General features: G+C 41.0%; 1 protein-coding gene across 4 annotated transcripts in view; it reads left to right on the top strand.

The window, feature by feature from the left end:
* ETV6 (ETS variant transcription factor 6) overlaps positions 1 to 23,347 on the top strand; it is a 140,995-nt gene extending 117,648 nt beyond the window's left edge. For all 4 annotated transcript variants that reach the window (XM_083738852.1, XM_083738851.1, XM_083738853.1 and 1 more), the window contains exons 5-8: positions 2,927 to 3,472; positions 11,342 to 11,484; positions 14,063 to 14,163; positions 19,984 to 23,347. In XM_083738852.1, the coding sequence (XP_083594978.1) occupies positions 2,927 to 3,472; positions 11,342 to 11,484; positions 14,063 to 14,163; positions 19,984 to 20,089 (896 nt within the window). In that variant the 3' untranslated portion in view covers positions 20,090 to 23,347. The remainder of the gene's footprint in view (positions 1 to 2,926; positions 3,473 to 11,341; positions 11,485 to 14,062; positions 14,164 to 19,983) is intronic.
* The last annotated feature ends 1,097 nt before the right edge of the window (positions 23,348 to 24,444 follow it).

Below are 24,444 nucleotides of genomic sequence, written 5' to 3'. Positions count from 1 at the left end.
ATCATGCAATGTGCAGTGTCTGAGCTCCATGAGCCCTGGGAAGCCCTCTAGATGGCACCAACGTCATTGCAGAGCCTGATCATTTACTTGGCAAAAATCCAATGCCTTCCAGAGGTTGATGTGTGAACCACCTTTTCCTCTGATGCTGCTCATACCTTCCTTATGAGAGCACATCAGAGAACCCTATCTTGCCATCACTTTACTATCATTTCCTGACAGAAGGGCAGAGTTTTAAGGAGATGTGAGATCAATTGAAGTGATGTCCTATCAATCAATATTTTGCATTTATTTCCATGCATATGGCAAACAGTGTGTAGTGGGTGAACGTGTATACTGCATATGGTGAAATGTTTCTTACTTGGTTATTGTGACCTTGACATGCAAAAAACTTAACTCAGATACAGAAAGAGAGAGAAACACAATGCAAATAATTTTCAAAAATAATTCACATTGAGTTCTGTATGTTCATGCAACTACAGTGGAACCTTGCGTTGCAAACGTGATCTGTGCGGGAGGCACGTTTGCAACCTGCAGCGTTTGCAACCCTAAACACCGTGTATGCACACGGGTGGGTTGCGATTTGGCACTTCTGCACATGCGCAAAGCGTGATGTAGTGCTTCTGCGCATGTGCGAGCTCCAAAACCCAAAATCACGTAACCTGAAGTGTCTGTAACCCGAGGTTCCACTGTACAGACATTTTCTTTCATCCTAATTTCTGCTGCTTTTCTGAGCGTATCTGTGTAGCCATGTGAACTAGAAACTTTTTTTTTAAATTGAGATTTCTGGAAATCTTAATGAGATCCAGCGAACTATATGCCCAGCTGTACTCTACACATTACAACATCATTTTGGGGTTTGTTTGTTTTTGTTTTTTAAACCCATTTATATGCCTACTATTTCCCTAAGGACTCAAAGCAGCTTCCCATTTCACCCTCATAGCCACCCTGTCTGGTAGTCTAGGCAGAGAAGCAGTACCCAAAGCCACCCAATGGGCTTCAGGGTTGGAGCTTTGCAGTTCAAGCCCCCCACTCTGTCGGCTGCACCCGACTCCTCCTTGGACAAAAATCATGACTTCCTGTGTTCACATCAACTAGGTAATCTGGTGGCACACATGGCTCTGAAATATGCTTAAAGGGTTATTTCTTTGCAAGTCCAGTTTTAAGACATTGTTGTTCAGTCACCGCAGACAGGGCCTGGCCTGGCTCTGAAGTTTCACTTCCTTGTGCCCATTTCGTTATTACTGACCTGAGTAGTCAGACAAAGACAGACCTTTCTTGTTTATGATTTGGGGCATGTGAATCATAAAATCCACACCAACGTCGCTTCCTCCTGAGCAGTAAGAAGGAAACTGGTGGTTGCTGGCAAGATCCATTGGGAGGTGGACAGCCTGATGCGTGGGCCTGGAGTCAGCCTGAGGTCACAGAGCTTGTGCGGGGGAAGCAGAACTTTGGAAGCCGAGTTCACAGGGCTTCAAAGAGGCCTTTTGCTTGCACCTCATGGCAACTGTATTTTAGAAGCAAGGCACCACTCTGTTCTTTTTGAACAGACCCTTTAAGACAAGAGTGGTAGCCGCAGACTGAGGAAGAGAAGGAGCAAATACAACAACCTAATCTAGATGCATATGGCAAGGTGTGGCAGATTTGGAGTGCCATGAAAAGGCTGGAAATTGTTTTAGCTCCATTAAGGATGTGTTTTCCCCCCAGAGTTTTAGATATATATGTAGCCATATGTTTGCTTTGTACATTTTTAATTATTTCTATTAAGTGATGAACATGGAGCAAGGCTTAAATAAATGGTTTTAACAGTGTACTTTCCACATCAAGACATCATGCAATTTTCACTACTGGCAAATCTCGTGCTAGTGCTGTGCATGGACAGTACATAGCATCTTTTGGGTGGTGCTTCAGGGATCTGGAATTGCAGGTGTTTTAGAGCAAACATTTTTTAAAAGGATGTGTTATTTTGTAATTAAGTTTTTTAAAACTTTCACAGCCATTTATTTTGTAATTTTACTGACAATATTCATTCAATATTAATTACTTTTAAATTCCATTAATTTTAATGGGAAGCATTTAGGCATATGCTTAACTGAAATAAATGGATCTGTTTTTAATCAAAATTAATTGGATGATAGCCACAGTGTTGCGGGGGTGTATAACAGAAATAATTTTTTACTGAACAACCTAACTTTATCATAAGTGTATAGTGGTATAGGACTCTGTGTATGCCATAATTGCAAAGGACCACAAAAAGTATGGAACAGTGGGCTCTCCTTTCTGAGAGTCTTCACTTTCTTTCACTTTCTTTTTTTTAAAAGCAAGTTTCCAGATCTTCTAGCTACACTGCTGACATCTCAGAAGCCTGAGAGAACAGTGTTTTCGGGGTTTGGAGAAAGGACACCAGAGTTCTTGTCTCCACAGGTCTAGCAAAACCAGGGTAAATTTTGCAGAATAATTGATGCAAAATGTGATACAATTTGCATCATGGTCGCAAGTCATATAAGACAGCTTTTCTTTGCATAGAATTTTAACATTTTTATGGGGAGTCAACACAGTCCATATGCTCTATCTTAAAGCCTGTCATGGTATGAATATATTTGTCTCATCTTTTCAAAACAATGTTTTTGTCCTTGAGAGAACAAATATGGGCAGTGTTTACTCCACCTTAGTTAGTATTTGGCTGGAACCAAAGGATCCAGTTAAAATTGCATCTTAAGTTATGTGTCACCAGGTAAAAGAGGTGCCAGAACTCACCATGAATGACTCCCTTGTTCACTTATAATGGCAATGGCGCCCACCTGAGAGGTGCCAGAACTGAGTTCCAGTGAGCTCAGGCTGAAAAAAAGCCCTATGAGCTCCCAGTTGGCCATTCCTGCCTATCGCAGAATTCACAACTTTTTTTCTTTCTTTTTCTTTTGCTACACAGACAACTTTGTCCAGAGACCTTCAAGACAATCAGCTGACACAATGCATCACAACCCACCTACCATTGAATTATTGCATCGTTCTAGATCCCCCATTAGTGCCAACCACAGGCCTTCACCAGAACCTGAGCAGCGGTCATTGAAATCCCCCTTGGAGAACACTATCCGTCGCCTCTCACCAGCTGATCGGCTCTCGGGAATGAGGCACCACCAGGAGAACAATAGCCAAGAGTCTTACCCTCTCTCCGTGTCCCCTATTGAGAATAACCACTGCCCAACCCCTTCCGAAGTGCTTCAGAAGCCTTCCAGTCCCCGCCAGGAAAACACAAGGGTGATTCAGCTGATGCCCAGCCCCATCATGCACCCCTTGATACTGAACCCCAGGCACTCTGTGGATTTCAAAGCCTCCAGGCTGTCTGAAGATGGGATGCACAGAGAGGTGAAACCCATCAACCTGTCCCATCGGGAAGAATTGGCATACATGAATCACATCATGGTCTCCGTCTCTCCACCTGAAGAGCATGCAATGCCAATTGGAAGGATAGCAGGTTAGTATGATATATTCCAAGTCATGTATTTTCTTTGGTATCTACCATACGTTTTCCCAAGGGCTGATGCTTGGGAAATTTGTTAATTTCATTTGAAGACAAACAGAAGACCATAGGTTGAAGGTACTATAGAAGCAAATGGGTAAATAAAGGTATTTACTTTATGGTGATCTGCCATCATCTTGTTCTTAGAACCCAAATCCCCAAAGTTATGGATGGTCTTTCTGACAAAGTAACGACCACCAGCTCCTGATTAATCTTCCTTGTGTTTTCCCATGAACATCATTCTTCAAAATACATTCATTTTATGTATTATTACATGTCATGGTTTCCCAGCAAACAAATTTAATACTGCAACAGGTTAAATGAATGAGCATGGCCCAGGTAAAACTAACTGCTGTTAAGTTTGAAGGATTCCAGTGAGAGAATGCTTAATTCTATTGTATTAAATTTAACAGAGATTCACATTCCTTATTTGCTTGGATTGGCTCTAGGAAGGAGGGATCTGAATTTCTCTTCTGCCCGTGCAAACATAAAGGGGTTCTGATAAGTTATTATTAATCTTCTTTACGATTTACCTAAACGTTAGTAAGCACTGTGAAACAATAAAAAATTCTGCATTTATTATAATGTGAAGCTCAGTCCGTTCGGTTGTGACCACCTGCTTCATGAATCTGAGAGTCAGACTCAGTTTAATCAAGCAGTTGCTCACTTCCACAGATACCTGCTCACATCAGCAGTCTACTTGGGTGAGCAGTGTGTGTAAGGTAGAAATTAGGGTTGCCATACAACTGGAGTTTCCTGAACATACACTGAATTCTGCTATCCGAAGCAGTGTCCAGGCAGAAATCGGCAAAATGTCTGGGAAAATCTGGATGTATGAGAACCCCTGTTGTCACTTACTGAACTTTATTGAAATATGGCGACCCTAGCAGAAATTCAACATCTGGTAGGTAATTGCCCATTTCCATCTCTGAACTGAAGAAACGACAACATTCTGTATTTCTGGGTTCATGGAAGCAGCAGCAACATCTCCTGAGCTGGTAGTTACCACGTTGCACAGTTTGTGTGAAAAGATTTTTATGGAAGCAAGCAGCTCTTAGCAGTAACTCAAAAACAAATCAAACAAACAGGCCTTCCCAATTGGCATTCAATAATGTTGTGTCCTTGCCTATTGAATTGCTATTCCTTCCTTGCAGCATTACAGCAGCAACAACAAAAATGTGACAGGCTGTCGAATAATCTGCTATTCCTTGAAACTCCCTCCCTCTTCAAAGGAAGCATGAGAGGGCAGTGCACCTATTCACGAGAAAGAGCCTCCAGAGTAGAGAAATCCAGAGTCTTGTACCTCCAAGGGGTTGCAACGCTTGCAGCTATTGCAAAAACAGCTTTGCTGGCTACTGGCTGTTTTGGGTTTGCTTCCTTCCTTGCTTGCTTGTTTCTCTCTTGAACTCAACGTTGAGAATTAAATGGTGGCTGTTTTGGGACTAAGCTGTCAATACTGCTTGGTTTAAAACTCCTTGTGACTCAAATGTTTTGGCTCCCGAACGCCACAAACCCGGAAGTAAGTGTTCCAATTTGCTAACGTTTTTTGGAAGCCGAATGTCTGACACGGCTTCCGTTGGAGTGCAGGAAGCTCCTGCAGCCAATCAGAAGCTGCACCTTGGTTTTTGAACATTTTTGGAAGTCAAACAGACTTCCGTAACGGATTCCGTTCAAGAACCAAGGTACAACTGTAGATCTGCATACCAGTTTTTACCAGAAATGAGGTCTGTGATACTTTCCTTTCAAGGCTGACTTCCAGATGAGTGAAGTTTACTAGGCCTTTTAAAATCCTTGAGCCAGAGAGAGATTCTTCAGCACATTTGTAGGCTTGTAGCAGTTTTAAAAGAGGGGGAAAGACTGTTGCTCATTTGTGTGTATCACCGTATTTTTCCATGTATAAGACTACCCCTAATTTTTGAAGCCCAAATTAAGAAATCAATATTTATTGGGGGGGGGGGAGGTTGCCCTTCAGTTGTTGAGTTTTTGTGGGGGAGGTTGCCACTGCCAATCACTTGCCACCGATCACCCAACCACCCACCCGCTCGCTGCCAATCACCTGCACGCATGCACGCTTGCCACAGCCACCAGTCACACATCTGCTCGCCAACAGCAATCGCCTGCCCACTTGCCGCCACGTATCACATGCGCGCCTCCCTCTGTGTTTACTATCCATGTATAAGACGACCCCCAATTTTTGCCAAATTTTTTAAAGCAAAAAAATTATGGTCTTATACACAGAAAAATATGGTAATTCACCTAAATACTAAATGTTTCAGCTTGGAACATTAGCCCTCTTCTCACTTTCCATTCCATATATTGAATAAATGCATGGAAGTGGGGAGTGTTTATAGCGGCTGTTGCCATCGCTTGACTGCCATGTCTTCAGTGGAAGGCGAGAACTGGCCCAATGTGACTGGATGTGCACAGGATCTGTACTAGTGGATGAGGATTTATGATTTATGCAGGCCCTTATTGTGTCTACTTGTACTTGCATAGCGCCCATTGACACAAGTGTAAGAACTCAGGAGAACAGTCCCATTAGTCTGAACCGTGAGTCAGTGACTGGGATAGCAGGGCTCCTTCCAACATTCCCAGAGCAGCAGAGGGCCCACTATGGACAAGGGATCATGGAACAATCCTTGTTTCAAATGGGGACATGGGAAGGTGCCCCAGAGCGCAAGGACCGCTGAGGAGATCTCCCACTGCATATTGGAGATCACTGAGGCATTGGAGAGATTGTAGTGTGACTTTTTCTATCAATGCTGACCTGTTGTGCTGACATGCTCAAGAGGGAGGACTGAAAGCAGTGACCACTACTGAAGCCATGAGGTGGGGGGGGGAGAGGTTGAAAGGAGCCCACAGAAACCTGGAGCAGGTCATTAAACTGATAAATTGATGATAGGGCTTACTGTTTAACACTGCTCTTCCCTGCCCCCAACCAACAGAATTAATCAGGTGGCTACCTGCAGCCCAGAGAAACCGTAACTATTCCTCAAAGGCAGGGCTTTCATCGTCTAACCAGTTTTGCAGCACTTGCTGAAGTCGTGTCTCATTTTAAGAGACAGCTGCTCATTTGCATATATCAAATATTTTTATACGAAATCTATGAAACATTTTTCCATTGAACACTGAAGCACTTTTTGCTGACTTTTTAATTAAAAAACAAGACTCAAAAGAAACTAAAAAGGGGTTCTAATACTTCACGCAAGGTGATAAACCAAGAATGAAATGGCAGGATTGCTTAGGCTCCCCGGCTAATCTGGTTAGTCTGAATGAAATGTAATCTGCTAGGAAGTCTGCTTAGCTGGACAAACAGCCAAACAGGTATATCAATGAAAGTTCTATCTGATGTGTAAAATAAGAACGTAGAAGCACAACCAACCTATATCACTGTATAATAAAGCAAAGCACCCCTTCAGTCATAAGAAACTTCCATGCAAGTTTCCCCCTCTCCATTTATTTTAACAATTAATCCCGCAAACACTCATCAACTAGATGAGACAGGAGAGATTTATGATTGCTTATCTCTCTTTTAATTTACTTGAAAAGCAAACATGGGTGGGGTGAAATTGGGTCTGGGCCACAGCACTGAGGTGGAGGGATTAACTTCCACCCCCTACACACACACACACAATGGCTACTTGCCCTACTAGAATAAATTCAAATGCTATCTATATAAAACTATTATTATTATTATTATTATTATTATTATTATTATTATTATATACCATCCTTCATATGAAGATCACTGGGCGATTCAGGTATGACTCAGTGTCCCGCGTTTATGAATTCTGTTTTGACCAGTCCTGGATTTGTAGAAAAGATTTGTGCTTGAGAAAAGTCTTGCATCTGTACTGGAAATACCTGTCTGCTGTGGGAAGCTGTTCCTTCTTTGCTGTTTTTGGCTTCAGGGTTCCAAGCAAGTCATGAATATTTGCTTGGTGCTAGTCATAGCCAAGAAATAAAGAACAAGGCATCACTTAGTTCCATCTGCCTTGTTCTTTCATCTTTGGTGCCTCCTGGCCGTGCATTTCAGTTCCCATGCTCCCTGATTCCTGTAGCCTTATGCAACCAACCTAGCTATGAAACTACTTTTTTATATTCTGCCATGCACTTAGGCAATTAGTTCGGTGCATCGTATTCCCATAATTCACATTCCCTAACAAGAATGGTAATTATATTAATGAATTATAACATTCAGAATGCTTCCCAGCCCCTAAAAGCATCCTGCAGCCAACATTGCATAGACACGATAGAAGCAGAGAAGCCCTCTTCTGACACCACTGCTGTGGAATAAGCCCTAACATGTGCTCTGGTGTTTCCTTTACTTTCACCCCAGCTATTTCATTCCTCCAAGTTCCCCAGAAAACTGTGGAGATGGCCAAGATATACAATGCATTAGCAAACATTTAGGAGGTATCATGTAAACCATACAGCCCTTTGCTTCATTCCAAAACTTTGAAAAGACTTCCAACAAACCCCGAGTCAGAGGCTGAACCTAAGACACGATCCCTGAGCAGATGCAAGCTGGAATTCTCAACACACTCAGAAGTTGGCGGGTACACTAAGGGTCATTTAGTCCAACCCCCTGCAATGCAGAAATCTCAACTAAAGCATCCATGACAGATGGCCATCCAACCTCTGCTTTAAAATCCTCCAAGCAAGGAGAGTCCACCACCTCTCATGGGAGTCTGTTCCACCGTCAAAAGAAGAAGAAGAGTTTGGATTTGATATCCCACTTTATCACTACCCTAAGGAGTCTCAAAGCGGCTAACAACCTCCTTTCCCTTCCTCCCCCACAACAAACACTCTGTGAGGTGAGTGGGGCTGAGAGACTTCAGAGAAGTGTGACTGGCCCAAGGTCACCCAGCAGCTGCAGGTGGAGGAGCGGAGACACGAACCTGGTTCCCCAGATTACAAGACGACCGCTCTTAACCACTGTTGTTTAGTCATGTCTGACTCTTCGTGACCCCCTGGACCAGAGCAGGCCAGGCACTCCTTTCTTCCACTGCCTCCCACAGTTTGGTCAAACTCATGTTTGTAGCTTCGAGAACACTGTCCCACCATCTCGTCCTCTGTCGTCCCCTTCTCCTTGTGCCCTCCATCTTTCCCAACATCAGGGTCTTTTCCAGGGAGTTCTTCTCTTCTCATGAGAAGAGAAGTATTGGAAAAATACACAGTATTGGAGCCTCAGCTTGGAGCCTTCCAGTGAGCACTAGGACATCTGTCCTTCTTAACGACTACACCACACAAAACAGCTCTCACCATCAGAAAGTTCTTCCTGAGGTTTAGTTTATTATTAAAGGTGTTATTTCTGCATACATTGTGTAGCATCCACACAGTTTTGGACTCCTTGCAATTTAACTGAGGGAAATGGAATAAGTAACCTGTTGCCAACTACCAGTTTGCAATCTTTCAGTGACCAGTTTGCAAATGCAGCCCCCATATGGAAGTACCCCATAAAATGTCCTTACTAAGGGAGACAACATGTGTTGAATTCCTTCTAACCTTTTGTCTTGATAGGGTTAATGTCAGTATCACTTTGTCAGTACCTAAATTTAATGCTTGATAAATCAGAATTAATCAAATCCTAATTGAGCGACTTTGTGCAGTACTAGGGCCGCCACCCCATCTCACTCTGCTCACCAACCCTCCAACTTCTCCAACTACCCTCCAGCTTCTTTGCCATCTGCCCTTCCCCCATACCTCCCCCACCCCTTTGCTCCAAGGCTCTCCCATTCCCCTTGCACTTTGGCCCAAGCCCCACCCCCTAATAAAGGAGTGGGGGCTTCATAAAGTGGCTTGCCAAACCGCTCTGTGCATCACCTCTCCCTCCTCTGTAAAATAGCTTTCCTGGGCAGGTTGCCTGCCATTTGCCATCCTGGAGGTGATGTGGCCAGTTATGCCATGTGAACTGCAGCATGACAACAGCCTCACATTTTTTTTGCATATAGTGTCTGTTTGCATTTCTTAGTACAAAAAGTATTGATCTGATGTGTAGGGTTCTGGAAGTTTCTCTGTGTGAAAGAAACAAGCAGAAGGCTCCTGATGTTTGGGTTATTCCTTCAGAGAAGCTGAGTACAGCTGGTTTAAACTGGTTCTCTGTCAAGGTCATGCTGACTCTAAAAGTAAGGCCAGAAGGAGCCTGGGTTTCATGTTCTCTCTCTTTTTTTCTTCTGGCGTAGTGTTCTGTACATAGTATGCTTAGCATTAAGGTTTAGACTTATTATAAGTTATTGTAAGTTAAGTCTGCTGCAACTGGATTTCTTATGGGCAGTGCCAATCCTGAATGTATTGGATTTGTGACCATTATGCTCATTTGTCTTCAGTAGCAGTAAAGCTCTGCTGGATGAAATACAACTGATTGCCTCTGGTCTATTTGGGAGGGAATCCTGCATCATGTTTAACTTTTTACTCTGCTAACTATGTGTTGGAATCTGCTCTGAATCAATATTGAGTAGAATTCCATAATATATAGGAAGACATTCAAGAGTATATACAATATGCTCTTCTTTATAATACAAATGATCTATTCTCCCCCTATAATAATAAATGAAACATATATAATTTGATTCCCATTTCTGTCTGAAGTAAAATTTTCTGGTGCTATAAATCAGGCATTGTCACTGCTGGAATTCATTCCTGCAGGAAATTTACCAGATCTGCTCCATCAGTAGAAAATAAATGGTAGTGTTTTTCTGCCATACTTTTGTAAGCTGGTTTGAGACTGTTATTTGTGCATATTCTTTCTCAATTAATGTTTATGGTTTGCTGGCTTGTTTTAAAGTAGATTTGAATCTTTTAAATGATATGTTGTCTGTATCTTTTCATATTGGCATGAGCTATTTAAAGACCATGTTCAGCAGAAAAGCAGTACAGAAATGTTTAAATAAATTAGGGGCTGTAAGTCCACCAAGTGTACTTATAGGGCACCTAGAAAACTAGTGTGATGAGACAATAAACAAATTCAAATAAATAAATACATTCTATGCTGAATGCCATCCCATGGGGTGTGAAATTCAACCTTCCCCTTTCAGAATAAAAAAGCTGTCTTTGAAGTGTGACGATTTCTTAGCTTTGGTCTGCAACCAGTTTTTTTTAATTCTAAATTTCTCACTGAATATGCCTGTGGTGTAAAATTTACTTGCATGAAGTTGAAGGAGTGGGGAGAACTAACCTTTTTGCTTAACCAAACTAAAAATAATGGCATGAAAGAAGGAGGGGAGAAGTAATCAAAATTTAAATAATCTGTTAGACCTTTAATTAGAGATCTAGCCAGGGTGAAATTTCAATCCAATTATCAAAAGTGAAGGCATTTAACTACTTAATAGCTCTGAAGTAATTGCAGTGCTTTTACAGAATTATGCAAATGCTGAGTTGGAGAAAAGTGTTAAGGGACATACATATGGAATTTTCTGTTACATTAGCAAACAAGGATCATGACAAAAACACAAAATTTCTAGAAACAAATTATTTCAATTGTGCAATAATTTTTAATAGAAACAATTAGACAAATACATGGTTTATCAAAGGCTAATGTGCATGATAGCCAAAGCCGCCATATATAGACACAGTATATCTTTGAATCCCAGATTCTGGGGACAATCCACAGGGAACCATCATCTGTTTCCTGATCTTGCTTATAATTTCCCTGAGGCATCTGACTGGCTTCTGGTGGTGGGAGATGGAATGGACCTCTCATCTGATCTCCTGAGACAACTCTGGTGTTCTTAGGTGGAAATCTGAATTGTCAGCATCATTCCTGGTGCCCAGTTCATTATTCCAGGCGTGGGTCTTTTCAAAACCTTTGTGTCCTCTTCACAGACTGCAGGCTCCTTTGGGATTATGTCTATCAGCTGCTGTCAGACAGCCGGTACGAAAACTTCATCCGATGGGAGGACAGAGAATCCAAAATATTCCGGATAGTGGATCCTAACGGACTGGCCAGGCTGTGGGGAAACCATAAGGTAAAGAGCAGCTTAGCTTTAGTACACCAAGTATTGCTGACCTAACCTAGCAATGTTGGGCAGAGAAAGGGAGAGGTGTTGATCTCAAGGCAACAGTGTCCCTGAGACGGGGGCTACTAAGAATCCACACAATCTGGCTCCATGCATGTTGCTGTTTCTTGGTCCATGGCTTGGGTGTAACAGAATTGTGATAACTGGGATTTATTTTTTTTATGCAGACTAGGGGCTGCATCCTTACTCACTCTGCTTGCCAACCTCCCTCTCAGCCCCCCACTTTCCTAGAGCTTTCCCTTGTCAACCCATGCAGCTACAAATAGAGCTTTTCACCTTTCAAGCCCTATTTTTGAAGCCACAACTCTTCTATTCTGCAGCCCTGCTTTACATCCGTTTTCATCTTCACTCCTGTGTCTATGCATCCTCCTTTTGTGCAATGCCCTTTGCACACAATAGTAATTCCTGCACCTTCCTCCTACCACACCTTGCAGCCACCACCCTTTTCACCTTCTGCCACCACCCCTCTTCTGCATACATTTTCGTTCCCCACTTTCATCTTCAAGCCCATTGCATGCCTCCTCCCTAATTTTCTCAACTGCCCCTTGCACACAGACCACCCACACTTGCAGGCCTCCTCCTCTCTTCTTCTGCAGCCCCTTTAGACACACATGCCTTGCTGATATATATCAATGTATCTCTAAGATGAGTAGAATCTTAAGAGCAAGTCTGTCAGTTATCCTGTTCGGTTAGAGAAGGTTAAGTTAAGTAATGGATGTTGTACTATGTGTGTATTTGGTTGTAAGTAAGATATCTATTCTAAGTTATTACACTGATTCTAGACCTGGTACCAATAAATGGTACCAGGAATGAGGGCTCCACATCCATGAGGCAGCTGAGGAATGGAGGAGCGCTGTCATGGATGGGCTATAAGCAGAGGAGTGGGGGGGATCCAGCTGGGGAACCCTCAGGGGAAGAAGGCTCAGAGCCAGGGGACTGGTGGTGGGACAACAGTGAGTGGTCTGAGGGAGAAGACTGGGAGGAGGAGGTGTCAACAGCAGAAGAGGTGGCAGGGTTTAGTGAACAGGAAGAGGCTGTGGCAGAGCACTGAGGTGGAAGTGGGGGCTGGAGAGCAGGGGGACCAGAAGACAGAGAGGCAAGCTGCTGAAGAGGCCCAGGAGTCTGCTGCTGCTGCTGCTGCTGCTGCTGCTGCTGCTGCTGTGACTAGCTCCCCTAGGTCTCCTAGGAGACACAGAGAAATGAAATGGGCAGAGCAGAGGGGGGTTGTGTGCAGACATAGCCTAAGACTGCGCGGGAAAGACCCTGGAGAGGAGGAGTCCTAGTGGGCACTGGGGACCTTCAGTCCTTGCAACTGCTTCATCAGGGCAAGACCTAGAAAGCGTTTCTGAGACCACTAGGCTGGAGCTGTGGATTGTTTCCTTGAATAATTCACTTTACTGGCCACAAGTGATTCATTGTGTTTTGCTGACCTGTGCCTGACTCCAGCCCTGATGAGGGGGAAGTTTGAGTACAGCAAGAAGAGAGCGGGACAGAACAGGAAAAAGTGGCTGTTTTAAACAGCAGCCCAGGGTTTAGTAAAGCAGGTACGGAGATACACTGAGGGTTGCTTTCCCCTTGCCCCCCCTCCAAAAAAACCCCAGTTTTAACAAGGAGAAATAGCAGAGATGGGTACTTAGCAGAGATGGGTACTTTGAAATGAACAGCAAAAAGCTAAGATAACCAAGCCTTTCCAAACTCCCTTGTCACTGTACTCAGCTACCACTCCCCCCCCCCCAGTGTTATCCCCTGCATGCTCTACTCAGACCTCTGCAATGTTTAAGATTGCCACTGTTTTCTACTCATCCCTGCTTTACTCAAATCTCTGCTGTTGTTTAAAAGTACTGTTTTCCTCTGTTTTTCTCCCACCTAGCTTTACACAAATTGTTGCTGTTGTTTAAAACAGCAGTTTTCCTCTCACAATGTTTCTCCATCCCTGCTTCAAACTTGTGCCTCTTCCAGGTGGTGGTGGGCTTTCCTTCCTTGGAGGTTTTTAAGCAGAGGTTGGATGGCCATCTGCCATGTATGCTTGAGTTGAGATTCCTGCCTTGCAGGGGGTTGGACTAGATGACCCTTGGGTCCCTTCCAATTCTATGGTTCTCAGCTGCCTCATGTGTGAGAGCTAAAGGACAAGAAGTTCACAAATAGTCCATACTTTACTCAAACCACCACCGTTTTCCTCTTAGTTTACTCCATTGCTGCTTTATTCAAACTTCTGTCATTATTTTAAACCCTCTCATTGTTCTTCCCTTCTTGCTCCCATGCCATGACCACTGCTGTTGTGCTCTTTGCCTTCCTTTTTCCTCCCCTATACTGCATATCAAAGACTGGGATGAGGCCATTGGGGGTTGTGTGATGACATTGTTAGATTTTTATTATATTGTGAGATAAAGTGATCCCTTCCCCAATTCTGTAGTCTACTAATATATGTGGGAAACAGAACAAAAGGAAAGACAGAAACATCAACCACCTTTTTCTTTGTATTATTATGTTTTAATTATTGCTTCATGCTTTTCTTCTTTCTTTACAGAACAGAACAAATATGACATATGAGAAAATGTCTAGAGCCCTGCGCCACTATTATAAACTAAATATTATCAGAAAGGAGCCAGGACAACGACTTTTGTTCAGGTGATAATTCCTTATTTTTCATCCTTGTTGTTTGCAAGAAATTCTTTTTCTAAATTTCCTTATGGATAATGTTAGAGGAAGCTATAAAATAGAATGGTTATCACCCTCCAGAAATGTAGCTAACCTGACTAAAAACCAAACTTCTGAATATCTGAAGGCTGGGGATGGGTTCGCCAGTTCACAGCATTAAAACCAATATCTCAATATCTATCAGTGTTGAAGTATTCCATGAGGCCACTGAGCAGACTGTATGTGCAGCTCTGCAAATAAAGCTGACAGTTTGGCACTTGGAGGATTAATCAAATCAAACTGTGACTTATGTTCAGCAAGTGGTGAATTTGCGATATTGCATTAATGTAAGCATGAAGCCAAAAATTGCATTTTCAAAAAATTCAGGGCTATTAAGACCAAAACAGGGGACTGGGTTTTCTTTTTCAGGACTGCATATAGCTCTTTATAATATTTGTACTAGTCCATTGTCACACTGGTGACAGGTGGCACATGCTCCAGAGTGAGGGAAGCATCAATGACAGGTAGGCACAGCAAGCGAGCACGGCTTGTGGCAGAAGGGGAAGCAAGAGGGGCAGCCAGTGAGAGTTGAGCATCTCTCAAGGGTGTGGAAGTGGGTAGTGTGAGCAAAAGGGGTGATGTGGCCCTGTGGATGAGTGAGAAGAGGTGGAGTGGGCAGGTGAGCTGGCAGTAGCAGGGAAGTCCAGGAAGGGAGGTGATGCACAGGCGGAGCGAAGTGCAGATGAGTTGAAGAGGTTTGATGAGGAGTTGGGGAGCGGGGCTTGGGCGATGAGAAAGGAGTAAGGAGAAGGGCAAAGGGAGGGGCTGTGGTGAGGAAATAAAAGGAGTGTGCAATAAAAGAAATGAAGAAATGGTAAACACCTCCACTGAAATAACCATTCTGAAACAGTACCTTTGCAGGTACAAGAGGACCATTTTTTCCATTTAAAAAGGAGCACATGAATCAGCCTTATACTGAATCAAACCACTGCACCATCTAGGCTGGGGCTCACCAAACTATTTATTTATTTCATAAAATTTATATACCACTTGATTGTAGAGAGGGAAACCCTTTTAAAAACCGAAATGTAGAGGTGGACTTCCAGCAAGCTGCGGCCATCAGAAAGAAGCATGAAATACCCCTCCGGGGAATTCTGAGCAACGTGGGGGTTTTAAGACGTTCTGCAAAGGCTCTGCAGACCTCGGAAACTCAAGGGGATTACCATGAGGGATGTGGCACCCAGCGGCGCCCTTGCATGCTCTCCTGCTCTTCGGGCTTTATTAATAGAACTGGAGATGGGATTGAGCTGTGGGCGCAAAGGGAAAGCACCACTAATCCTGTGTTGTGCAGTCTCTGGCTTCTGATGAAAGCAGCAAGCTTCCAAAGAGAAAAAATGGATTTTGGATTATACAGTGATAACCTCTAGTTACGTACTTAATTCGTTCCGAAGGTCCGTTCTTAACCTGAAACTGTTCTTAACCTGAAGCACCACTTTAGCTAATGGGGCCCTGTATCCTCACCAAGAACAGCTGCTCAAGTATCTTCCTTTACAATTACACACTTTGAAAGTCCCTTTTTGCCTGTTGTACAGTGGTACCTCGGGTTAAGAACTTAATTCGTTCTGGAGGTCCGTTCTTAACCTGAAACCGTTCTTAACCTGAAGCACCACTTTAGCTAATGGGGCCTCCTGCTGCCGCTGTGCCGCCGGAGCACTATTTCTGTTCTCATCCTGAAACAAAGTTCTTAATCAGAGGTACTATTTCTGGGTTAGCGGAGTCTGTAACTTGAAGCGTATGTAACCCGAGGTACCACTGTAATTGGATGTTTCTATCCATTGAAATATTGGAGAAAATTTGGAAAGATCTGGACAGCTGAGGGGTGAAAAAAGGGACTCCCATCCCGACAGCGGTGAGGAAGATGGTGCAGGAAAGAAAGTTGCAGGAGTAAAGACAGAAGTGAACAACCCTGCTGTGTGAGTGTTAAACTAAAAGTCCTCATATACTTTGTATAAAGTGCTAAGGCAGGGATTATTGTTGTAATGAATTTTTGTTTTTGTGGGAGTTAAAGAGGAGATTTTATTTTATTTTATTGCCCTGGTGAAGACTCTGTGGTTTGGTTGGGAGAACTCTAACGTGCTGAGCTCCAGCCTTTGGAAAGAAATACGTTCTGTTATAATAATAAATTATTTATTGATGGGAAACCAATCATAATTTGTAAGGAGATCCCTACCAGATTTTTGCAAAAGAGAGATGGATATAAACAACTAATGGGATTGTTGAAGAAAAATGGAATACAACACAGATGGGAATTTCCAGAAGGGGTCTCATTTTATTACAAAAATAAAAGATTTAAATTAACTGATGTTCAGGAAGTTAAGAAATTCATCAGAAGATATGAGAAAGAATTAGGAAAGGTGGACGCTGGTCTCGCTGGACCTGCTGGTCCTACTCTGGATTCAAAGGAGGGAAAGCAGAAGAAAAAAAAGGAGGAGGAGGAGGAGGAGGAAGAAGAAAAGGGAGGCGAAGAAGAAAAGGGAGAGGAAGAAGGTATTGATAAGGATAAAGCTACCCAACCTTAAGTTAAATTTTATTGACTGTAGTGACCAGAGAAATGACGTTGAAACTTATAACTTGGAATGTGAACGGTCTTAATAATAAATCTAAAAGAAATAAAATTGAGCATATTTTAAAAAGACGGAATTTGGATTTCATTTGTTTACAAGAAACACATGTGGCAAAGAAACATAGACATGTTTAGATTAACAAAAGGTTGGGGGGAGACTTTATAACTTCAGATGTAAATAAGAAAAGAGGAGTAGTCTTGTACATAAAGAAGTATGATCCTAAGTTGATTTCCAAGGATGAAGAAGGGAGAGTGATTGTAGCCCAAATGATGCTGCAATGGGGAGGAAATTATCATTGTTGGGGTTTATGCACCAAATGAAAATAAGGCTGAAAAAAATTGGAGGAGAGGCTGTTGTAATTCATGGATCAGAAGATAATTTTAATGGGGGATCTCAATGGAGTGGTACGGCCAGAACTAGATAGATCAGTAAAAAAGGAAAGCAACGAAAGAAGGCAAGTTACCAAAGACATTCTTTGACTTGATTGAAAACCTTGGACTAGTTGATATATGGACACTAAAATATCCAACTACAAAACAGTTCACATTTTTTTCCAATCCGAACCACAGTTTGGGAAGAATAGTTTATATATGGATATCCAAGGAACTAGTACCAAGAGTAATTAAAAATGAGATCATACCGGGAATACTATCAGACCATAATTCAACACTTATGGAATTGAAAGGGAAAGAACAGTCCTCCTTCAGATGGAGGATGAATGAAAGTTTATTTGATGACCGAACTATAGTGGAAAATGCTAAGGAGGTAATAAAAGACTACTTTTAGTGGAATCTACATAAAGAAACTGGACTTGAAATGGTTTGGGGTGCGAGTAAAGCTGTAATGAGAGGCTTCTTGATACAGAAAAATTGCCACCAAAAGACAGAAAGAGAAAAAGAAAGAAGTTCTGAATCACCTCATGAAGAATGAGAAAAAGCTAACATTGAAACCTAAAGACGAACAAATAAAACAAACTATTAAAATGTTGCAAACTCAGTTCTCCATGCTGGTGAATCAGGAGGTTGAATGGAAGATAAAATTAATGAGACAAAAGAATTTTGAATCAGTGAATAAGACTGGAAAGCTATTAACTTGGCAGTTAAGAAAACGTCAAAGTCAAAATACAATTAATACGATCAAAATAGGAGATAAGGTGACAAAAGATCCAAAAGAAATAAGGAAGACCTTTTAAAAATTTATAAAGATTTGTACAGGAAGAAGAAGGAAGATATAAAGAGAATAGAGAGATATTTGGAAATTTATAAAGTAAAACAAATCCTATTAGAAAAAAGGAAACAATTGAATACACAAATAACAATGCAGGAAATTCAAATGGCAATAAAACGTATGAAGCAAGGTAAAGCTCCAGGACTGGATGGCTTCACAGCAAAATATTATAAGACTCTTAATGGACAATTGACACCTGTTCTGTGGGAGGTGATGAATAATATTCTGAAAGAAGGGAAGATCAAGAACATGTGGAAAGAGGCATATATAACGCTAATCCCTAAGCAAGATACAGATTGTTTGAATGCCAGGAATTATAGACCAATATCGTTATTAAATAATGACTATAAGCTTTTCGCAGATATTTTGGCAAATAGATTAAAAGAAACTCTTAACAAGTTGATTCACAAAGATCAAGCAGGTTTTCTTCCTGGTCGACAATTAAAAGAGAGTGTAAGATATATTGGATATAATAGAATATTTGGAGATCAGGAATGATAAACAAGCAGCATTAATGTTTATAGATTTGGAAAAAGCTTTTGATAATATTTTTTGGCATTTTATGAAGAAAAGTTTGGAAATGATGGGAGATGGGGGGTCTTTTCTGAGAGGAATAGATGCAATACACTCTGAAGAGAAGGCAAAAATGATTGTGAATAATATACTGACAGAATACTTTGATATAATAAAAGGTACTAATTGTCCCCATTGTTATTTATTGCGGTCTTGGAGGTATTGACAAACAGGTTAAGAGAAGCCTCAGAAGTGAAAGGTATAAAAATTGGTGTAAAGGAATTTAACTTTAAAGTCTTTGCAGATGATTTGGTTTTAACATTAGAAGAACCTCATTCTAGTGTACCAGAAGCATTGGAGGAAATTGAAGAATTTGGACAACTAGCAGAGTTTAGGTTGAATAAAACTAAGACTAAAATGTTGGTTAAAAATATGGTTAAAGAAAAAATAGATGAATTGCAACAAAGGTCTGGAATCTTGGTGGCAAAGAAAGTAAAATATCTGGGAATTTGGCTGACTGCAAAAAATATCAATTTATTTAATGATAATTACCAACTGGTGTGGAAGGAGATTAAGAGAGACTTAGAGATATGGAATAGATTAAAGTTGTCATTTTGTGGTAGAATATCTGCAGAAAAATGAATGTATTATCTAAGATGTTATTTTTATTTCAAACTATTCCAATAATCAAGGGGACTGGACAATTTAAAGAATGGCAAAAAGTACTTTCAATATTCATCTGGCAAGGAAAAAAAACAAGGATAAAATTTAAATTACTAATAGATAAAAGAAAGAAAAAAGGTGGATTCTCTGTGCCAGACTTTATTATGAGGCGTCCTGTCTCTGCTGGTTGAAGGAATGGATTACACTGGAAAATAAAGACTTATTAGATTTGGAAGGATACGACAACAGATTTGGTTGGCATTCTTATCTTTGGTATGATAAAGTTAAAGTGCATAGAGGTTTTGCAAATCATGTGTTAGAAGATCTATATACGAGGTCTGAAAAAGGAACAAAAACTTGTTGGAAAGGAAAACACCATGGTGGATATCCCCGTGGAGGTATTAACTGTAAAGAAATTGAATCCAGAGAGGAGGTGGGCCACCTATGAAGAGATATTAATGAAAACTGACAGAGGTTGGAAATTAAAGCCATATGACCAAATTGCGGGTGCTTTTACAGGTTGTTTGCAATATCATCAAGTAAATGATGTTCTTTTGTGTGATAAGAAAGTAGGATTCGAAGATAAAAAATCTAGATTTCAAATTGAACTGTTGGAATGCAGAAGTAAATTGCTATCTAAAATGTACAATTTTTTTATTAGAATGGTATGCACAGGATGAGCAGATGAAAGAGGTTATGATAAAATGGGCACACTCTTTCAGATACCAGTACAGTAAGAACAAAATACCTTACCCATGCATTTCTATGTTGCTTGTGTTTTCAGGTTCATGAAGACTCCAGATGAGATTATGAGTGGTCGCACCGACCGCCTGGAGCATCTTGAATCTCAGGAACTGGATGAGCAAATATACCAGGAAGATGAGTGCTGAAGAAACCAAGTCCCCTGCTTCAGTTTGGTCTGTGGAAGAGCAGTCTACGTGGAGGCACAGTCAGATGGGAAATGAGACCCCAGGACTTAGCATTTACTTTGGAGACAGTGCAAGAGCCCAGAGTACCTTAGAAAAAACAAATCTATTGGCAAGGTGTTGGCAGCAAGACTTGAAAGAGAGAGGGGAAATATAGCACTACTGCACTGCTCCTTTTAGAGTCTCCCTCACCCGGGGATATTTTTGTTTAGTTTTGTTTTTGGGTTGGTTGGTTTGTTGAGGATTTTCTTTTCTAATTAATATGCCACTTGGCCTTTTTAAAGCAACGTTTGTAGAGCAAAACATCAAGTTTTTGCTTATCCTGAAGGCTTTCCTATGGAAATGTAGTACAACTGTTTTCTGTGCAAAGTCTCATAAGATGATTCTAAGATAGGAACAAATGGTGACAAATGCCATAAAAGAAGTGAGAAAATGGCTGGAGTTATTTTTATTCACACTTGTCACAAAGGTTAAAGATTCTGGATGGTGATCCATGGTGAAAGGTATAAGAAATTGAGAGCTGTGAATGGTCTATCTTGAGTGAGCATTGTGACTTGAAAGTGTCTGCAAAGCACCTCAGTCCCACAAGGAGAGATAAATGGAAGAGCTCTGCCAAAGTCAGTAGGCATCTCCACAATTTTCCAACTCAAGGAAGCTTTAAATGAAAACCATACTAATAGGACAGGATTTTTGCTTGACTGAGTTTGTTGAGCCATCACCAGGGTATTTTCAGTTTGAAGAGGGTTTTTGTTTTTTGTGCCAGCCAACAGAAGAAAGGTTTGTCATAAAAAGAGAAGGAAGGGGTTTAAGGCCCTTAAAATTGCAAAATTGCATTTCTAGAAGCTCTGACGGGTTGTCATCACAACTATATGTGCTGGCGGGGAAACACAGATTGCATTTCTGGGCTGACCTTTGCATTGGTTATGTTTCGCTCTGTTGTAAGTGAAGTTTTCTGGCTATCTTACCCATAAATATGGAATTTCATTTTAAAGGTTGAGCATTCATGCCCTGTTAATTTTAAATGTTTTAGGTTCTTGCAGCTCCAGATTGGTCTGTAGCTTTTTTGCTGAGAGGAGTTTTGTATGCACCTCTGTTGGTAGGAGGTCTTAACCCTTTAAACATCAAGAAGGTTGTTAAATTATTCTCAAGTTAGCAGTATGCTACCCTGTGGTTCTCTACCACAAAATATCTTACTCTTCATAAAGTTCATATGTTCATCTGTACACATAATGACATAATTCTGTCTGTGCTGACGCATCCACACTCAATGAAAGCTGTTCACAGGGCTGTATGTATCTTAAATGCTAATGAAATCAGTATTCTGTGCCATAATGACTTACAATTCTGCATCAGGAATGCAGAATTTGAAATTGTATCACTTGGAACTGATATTCAAATTGAGCATATTTGCTGTGATTTAATTTGCATAAAGAGTTTTGCGCCTATAAGTGGGGTAAGGTGGAAAGGAATGGCTATGCTGATGTCTCTCCACCTCTTCATCACTGGTAATTCTGCTCCGCCAACCTTCTGGCTTCTAAAATTCATTCTGAATCTTTAAAAACTTGCTCTTTAAAAAGAAAAATTAAAGTGAAATACTCAATATGTTTCTGCATTTTCATGGTAAGGTTATATAAAACACACAGCCCTGGTCATTGGCTGGTTTCTTAACAGTTTCCAGTAAAAGTCATTCACTATAAAAATTTCACAGCAGTATTCACTAAAAACTGGTCTGGGACTCTTCCCCCCACCCCGAGAAAATGTTAAATAGTGAAATGAAACATACTACTGATAAGGGATAAAACTGTTAAATCTAAGATGCAACATGTGAAAATAAAAGAACCTTGCACATACATGTAAAGCATTCATTTTCACACATTTGTCCATCACTCTTCGTTCCCCACAGGTAGCTCCTCCGGTCCCTTAATTTTCATACCAGTTACGTAGCCAGCGCCAAGAGATACTATCCACTCTGTGTTAATGGAAAGGAGTCTCAGCAGAATAGCTGCATCCCAGATTTAGAGCTGCAGGTGGATCAACATGTTTTATGGAATTGTTTCTATTGAGCTTCAAACCCTGCTCATTGTTGACTTAAGAAGCTTCACATTGTCTGTTTTATATGAAAGGGGCCTCAAATTACATTTATTGTGTTTGAATTTGGCAGTTCATTTTTGTTGTTGCAGATTCTTAACATTTTTTTAATGAATGGCAGACTTTTACAAGGGGGAAGCCTACTTTCCCTTCAGTCACAACAAAGGCTGCAATTCTAAAAGCTTATGAATCCACACTCACACTATGGTCCCATTGTTCTTGCATCCATGTAAGCAGCCCAGACAGTCACAGAAGCAACAGCTAGGTGGGTGGGGGGACGACACACATTTCATTGGATGGCTGTTAAATAAAACTGCGGCTGCAACGGTGTGCTTTTCATATTCAGGAACTGAATATGAGTTCTTGTTTCTCTGGGGCCAAACTATAACCATTACCAATGAATAAGGGGCTGCTTCTGAAAATGGCAGCTGTAGGGCCAGGTTTGCAACTGTTCACAAGATGTCCTGCACTTCCCTGTCTCCCCAGCAGTAGTCAGTGATGGGTACAACAAATAGGAATAGGGAAATGCTTAAAAGTTATTGGGGAATGGGGAACCCTACCATAAAACTCACCTATACAGTGGTAACTCGGGTTACAGACGCTTCAGGTTACAGACTCTGCTAACTGAGAAATAGTACTTCGGGTTAAGAACTTTACCTCAGGATGAGAACAGAAATCATGCTCCGGTGGCGCAGCGGCAGTGGGAGGCCCCATTAGCTAAAGTGGTGCTTCAGGTTAAGAATAGTTTCAGGTTAAGTACGGACCTCTGGAACGAATTAAGTACTTAACCCGAGGTACCACTGTATACAAAATGAACATTGCAAGGATGCCTGGGTTCACATAAGGGCAGAGATTTCTTTGACATTCTCTTTAAATGGCTGCAGCCATGTGCAAATTAAGAATGAAATGCTGTTGTCGGTTTGCTTGGTTTTTTTTATTAAAAAATCTTAAGTAAATTGTAGCCTGTTGATGATGGCTCTTCTTTTTGTTTCTTCAAGGTGTGGGGGTTAAGGTGATTGAACTGAATGAATGTAACAAAGAAAACAAGAATGCCTCTTCTCAGGGCCAGTGAGTTGCAAATAATTTTTAAATGCTTGTAATTACATCATCTCAATAAAAATTTTAATATATAAAGTTGTTCTGTTGTTTTTTCTTAAGCAAGTATATGCTGCAGGTAAGAACTCAAGGTGTTCGAGGCTTTACCTTCCCTCTCCTCTCCACCACACCCACCTTTTTTAATAGCCACCTTTAGCAGCACACTAATCATGTGAGAGAACACTAAACACTGAAGTTGTAATGCACAGCAGACGAAGGTAATTGAGTCTGAAGCTCTGTTCTGTGCTCCAAACTCATTTCTTCTCGTATAATGGTATAAATAATATGGGACAGAAGTATATACTTAAATTTTGCTTTAGGAAAGAGTTTACACTGGCAGATTTCCAAAGATTTTCAAACAGCCCAGACTTGGGTGGGTTCCATAAAAGTCTTTCTTGCATTACCATGATAATAATGGACTTATGATCTTCCTCAGTGTTTCTTTGGTTGCCCAAAGGCGGAAGTGAGAGGAAAATAAAAGCCAGGTACATTGATGGTCTGCCTTCATAAATTAAAATTTGCAAAGCAAGAAACTTGCTTTTTAGCCCAGCTGTCAGGGGGTAAGCCTCAGTTCCAATGCCACTGTTTTACTACAGAAGTAAAGTAATCCAATAAAAGCTGTTCCAATAACAACTTCCTTTGGTGTGTTTCATAAGTTTTTGTCTTTGGAGACAACATAGTTTTGACTAACTTTCAAAGTTGTTCCATAATTAGTAGATTTGGCTGAAACAATTGACTGCTAAGTGCTATTTTTATAGGGTTGCCATATTTCAAAAAGTAAACTGATTTCTCAATAGAATTGCCTAAGATCCAGGACAAAGCGCCGGGACTTATGGCAGCCCTGATTTTTAATATGACATTACTTCAATCTCTTGACACTTTGATTATGTGATTTATCTTATTAAATAAGTTCTTGGCATGAATGCATATGACAGTCATTACAGAAACTTTGCAGTGGGGAAATTCCCCTTTTGGATGTTTCCTGGAAGAAGTTTGAACAATAACTTGAACAGCAACATTAGATATTGCTATTTGTAATACAAAATATTTAATATTTGCTCATTTATTTCTTTATTGAATTTGTATATTGCCCTATACAAATATCCACAGATATCAGGGAGGTTCACAACATTAAC

The sequence above is a fragment of the Podarcis gaigeae genome (assembly GCF_964106915.1).
Source record: "Podarcis gaigeae genome assembly, chromosome: 5".
Classification (NCBI taxonomy): Eukaryota; Metazoa; Chordata; class Lepidosauria; order Squamata; family Lacertidae; genus Podarcis; species Podarcis gaigeae.
This window is presented reverse-complemented; position numbering and strand designations above follow the sequence as displayed.